Source organism: Poecilia reticulata, linkage group LG2 (genome assembly GCF_000633615.1).
Source record: "Poecilia reticulata strain Guanapo linkage group LG2, Guppy_female_1.0+MT, whole genome shotgun sequence".
Lineage (NCBI taxonomy): Eukaryota > Metazoa > Chordata > Actinopteri > Cyprinodontiformes > Poeciliidae > Poecilia > Poecilia reticulata.
Genome location: NC_024332.1, coordinates 31,038,670 through 31,042,619, shown reverse-complemented (window position 1 = coordinate 31,042,619; position 3,950 = coordinate 31,038,670). Strand labels below are relative to the sequence as shown.

The 3,950-nt window shown below is 41.0% G+C and overlaps 1 protein-coding gene across 1 annotated transcript; it reads right to left on the bottom strand.

Moving 5' to 3' along the window:
• Nucleotides 1–80: 80 nt before the first annotated feature.
• hoxd10a (homeobox D10a) lies at nt 81–2,327 on the bottom strand. The gene is made up of 2 exons (XM_008398910.2): nt 1,357–2,327; nt 81–785 (listed from the first exon to the last, which is right to left on the bottom strand). Exons 1-2 carry the CDS (start codon nt 2,066–2,068, stop codon nt 511–513), a joined length of 987 nt encoding a protein of 328 aa, XP_008397132.1. The 5' UTR covers nt 2,069–2,327; the 3' UTR covers nt 81–510.
• Nucleotides 2,328–3,950: the final 1,623 nt, after the last annotated feature.

Below are 3,950 nucleotides of genomic sequence, written 5' to 3'. Positions count from 1 at the left end.
CCCCCAGCACATATTCCTCCACTTTAAACAGCATCTAATAATCTCTGATCACACGAATGCAAATAAAATCAGCTTCTTTGACCACATATTTATTGCAAGATACACATGCACCAAAACATGCAATAAATCCACAGTTTATCATTGCTTTCCATCAAGGAAACGTGTTTGCAGCAAACAAAAGAATGGAGGCTTGCACGAAAAAGGAGCAAAAGAAATGTTTCACAAAAACACGACAAAATGTGCTTCCGTGACTCCGCAGCTTCTTCATTCCCACTTTACATCAGGAAGTCTTTTGGTAAAAAGGAAAGACTGCTTGTTCGCCACGTAATGTTTTAAGACCAAAAAGTGCTCAACCCTGTGATGAAATAACACAAACACACGACGCCACGCAACACAGGAGACAGTCACAGCTTTGTTGAAAGTTAAGATAAACGTCCAAATGCCACGAAAAGCACCAAAAAAAAAAAAAAAATTAATTAAAAAGAGCTATAACCAGTGGCGCGTGGAGGCTCAGGAAAAGGTGAGATTCGAGGTCAGTTCCCGGATGCGGTTTTCCCGGTTCATTTTCTTCAGTTTCATCCTGCGGTTCTGGAACCAGATCTTGACCTGCCTGTCGGTCAGGTTGACGCTCCTGCTGATCTCTAGGCGGCGCTCCCGGGTCAGGTACATGTTGAATAGGAACTCCTTCTCCAACTCCAAGGTCTGGTGCTTAGTGTAGGGGCACCTCTTCTTCCGGCCGCTCTTCGCCGTGAGCCAGTTGTTCGTCAGCGCGTCACTCTTGCAGTCTGCAGATTAAAGAGGGGAAAAAAACGAGGCCGATTGCACACTGCTGAGCACAAACATCTCACCTGCTGCTTCTGGATCTCACCTCTGGGAAATAAGACGCAATGTAAATGCTTTCCCTGAATAAGAAAAATAAATTAGAGGAGGTGATTGCAGAGGACTAAAAATAAACCCATGGTGTTGCATTACATTTACTTTTTTTTTTCTTTCTTTTTTTTTGATAAAATCTTTTTTCTGAAAAGTTCCAATTAAACATTCCAACTGCTGTTTAGCACTAATGAAATAACTTAGTTTAAATCAATTAATTTGTGGAATTAATTATAAGTTCAATTTAAGAAAATAACCCTTAAAAGATGTTATGATATATATTTCTAAACAATAATAGACAGGAGACAGAGGGGTTCATGTAGCATGGTAAAAGCATTCAGCTGCCCATTATTGCAACCTGAGAAAGACTATCATTAAACATTACGACTTTAGGGCTGTTTGTGTTTTATACTTGCTTTTATGATGCTACTGGAGCCTCCTCAGAGCTGCGGATAAAAGCTTTTCATTTCACTGCAGCCAACCCACCTTTCCCTTCCTTCTGCAGCTCTGGGCTGGACGCTTCGGTTTTCTCCTCAGAGCCGGACTTTACTGGGTCCGGACTCTCCCCACGGTTCGGTGTGCTGGTTATCGTTTCTGGATCCCGGACGTTCTTTTCCGCCTCTGCAAAGCCAGAGGAAGAGGAGGAGGAGGCGGTGGCGTGCTGCGGTTTCGGAGTGACCCGGCTGAGCTGCGCGAGTGTCGGGTTCGGGCTCGGCGGCTCCTGGCAGTAGTTCTCCGGGTGCTTCCCGTTAGCGTAAGTTTGACTCAACCTGAAGTAGCCCGGAACTGGGATCTCCGGACCCTCCACGGCGCAGGGTTCTCCAATGACGTTCGAATATCCCTCTTTTTGGACTCTTTTATCTGAGTACATGCAGCAGTTGCTCTCTTCCTTGATGCTCTGTGGAAACGTGCAGTTTGACATCTGCTCTGCTCTGCAGGTTCTGCTCGGATCAGTCCAGGTGTCCATCTGAGGTATGTACGAGTGGACGCTCATGGCCGTGCTTTGGGGTCCAATCTCCCCCCTTTTGCCGAAAGACGGCAGGAGTCCACAGGTTTGCATTCCGTAGGTCCCGTGCATGTCCGAACCGGACGGCATGTACATGCTGCTGTTGGAGTAGAAGCTGTCTGTCCTGCAGGCGCCGATCAATGAGTCCACTAAGAACGGGTTGGTCGCAGGTGAACTGCTGGGGAAAGACATCTCTCTATATATGTGTATATATTTTTTGTTGGGTTTCAGTTCTTAAGAGAAGAGAGATGTCTTTTTGTAAGCTGACATGTCTAGGAAAAACAATCTGTAAGTCAGGATGCCTGCGGACCACATGACAAACCCACCAATGAGATTTGAAAATGGCCTTGAGACGCAGCCTCCTCTGGCTGGACGCGCTCTCTCTGCCGAGCCAGACGTGGTCAACAGCGACACCTATGACGCGGACTTGAAATTGGTTTTGCAGGACTTGAAGGAGGCTGTATGATTACGTTGAAAGGAACTTGTCAAATAAAAACAAAACGTGGAATTTCACGAGCAATTCTTATTTCTCATTGATGTCTCTTTGTTTCACAAGAACAGTGTGCAAACGTTGTTTTTCCACGCAAAGATTAAAAGTATGTATATTTCCCTTTGTGACTAATAGAGTAGTACCAATGTGTGTGTGTGTGTGTGTGTGTGTGTGTGTGTGTGTGTGTGTGTGTGTGTGTGTGTGTGTGTGTGTGTGTGTGTGTGTGTGTGTGTGTCGCGCGTGCGTGCGTGCTTGTGCGTGGTGTGTGTTCTGCAGTTTGAATGGTGCATTGGTGACAACACATCGTAAGATTATAATCAGTTAAACGCATTAGCATATTAAAAACATTTATTATTTCATCATGTTTTCCAAAGCCAAAAACAAAAAAGAGCTCACATTATGTGCATTTAAAGATATAGAGATATTACCTAAACATTCAATAAGTTAAAAACTAAAATTTAAATGCAAATACACTTTGTTGCTTATTCGTTTAATTTATCTAATTTGTGAGACATCGTCTTTGGAAAATATATTTAACAAGCCATAGAGGCTAAAATATGCGCAGACGTTACCCCCCAAAAAACGGCACAAAGCTTTATGCGACTGGCGCTTTGGGTTTTCAAAACCTGAAGGTACCCCTGGTACTTTGTCCGCAGAGAATGCGATGTTGTAGTAAATTGAGCCGCATCATCTTAGTCGCAAACTATTAATACTGCCTGTAGATATCATTCAGTATATCTATAATACCTTTATAGATATGTTATGTTCTTCATGTCATAAATTAGTTCGTTCTTATTTCTATCTAAGCCTAATTTCACTCGTTGCGTTAAAAATAACCTGATGGGAACAGCGGGGTGCGCAGTATCAAGAGCTTCATTGTTCAGCCTTTAAGGAGGGTGAATGAGAGCACGATGGAGTGTTTCCACTCAAATCAGCGCTTAGTGATATCTGAGCATATGCTAGAATATATGTCACATTGGCTGTGACTTGTCCCAGTGTTATGGGCAATGATAACAATAGGAAGCAGAATCACGCAATTTAAGACGTAGTGATAAGGTCTGAAATAACGACAGAGGTATTCTAGATATATTGAATGATATCTACAGGCAGTATTAATAGTTTGCGACTAAGATGATGCGGCTCAATTTACCGCAACATCGCATTTAAACAGAACATTATATTTTTAATGAGGAGATAAAATTAGGCCAAATATGTTTCGCTTTTAATAAGAACTTGTTCCATATTGATCAAGTTACACTTTCAAAATAATGTGTAAACAAACTTCTGTTGCGTTGAGTTATAGTTTCCAAGGGAAGCCATAAAATACATTTAAAACATATATACGATTGATTATATATAACTGGACACAACATATCAAGTTGTCTCCAGGATACAACTGGATATGTTAAAAAAAAATTTCATTACATAAAAAATGTAAATGAATGAGCAAATCAAAGTTTTACTACTAGTACTTATTACTTTATTATTATTATTATTATTATTATTATTATTATTATTATTATTATTATTATTATTATTATTATTATTATTATTATTATTATTATTTAAAACACAATGTCTAAT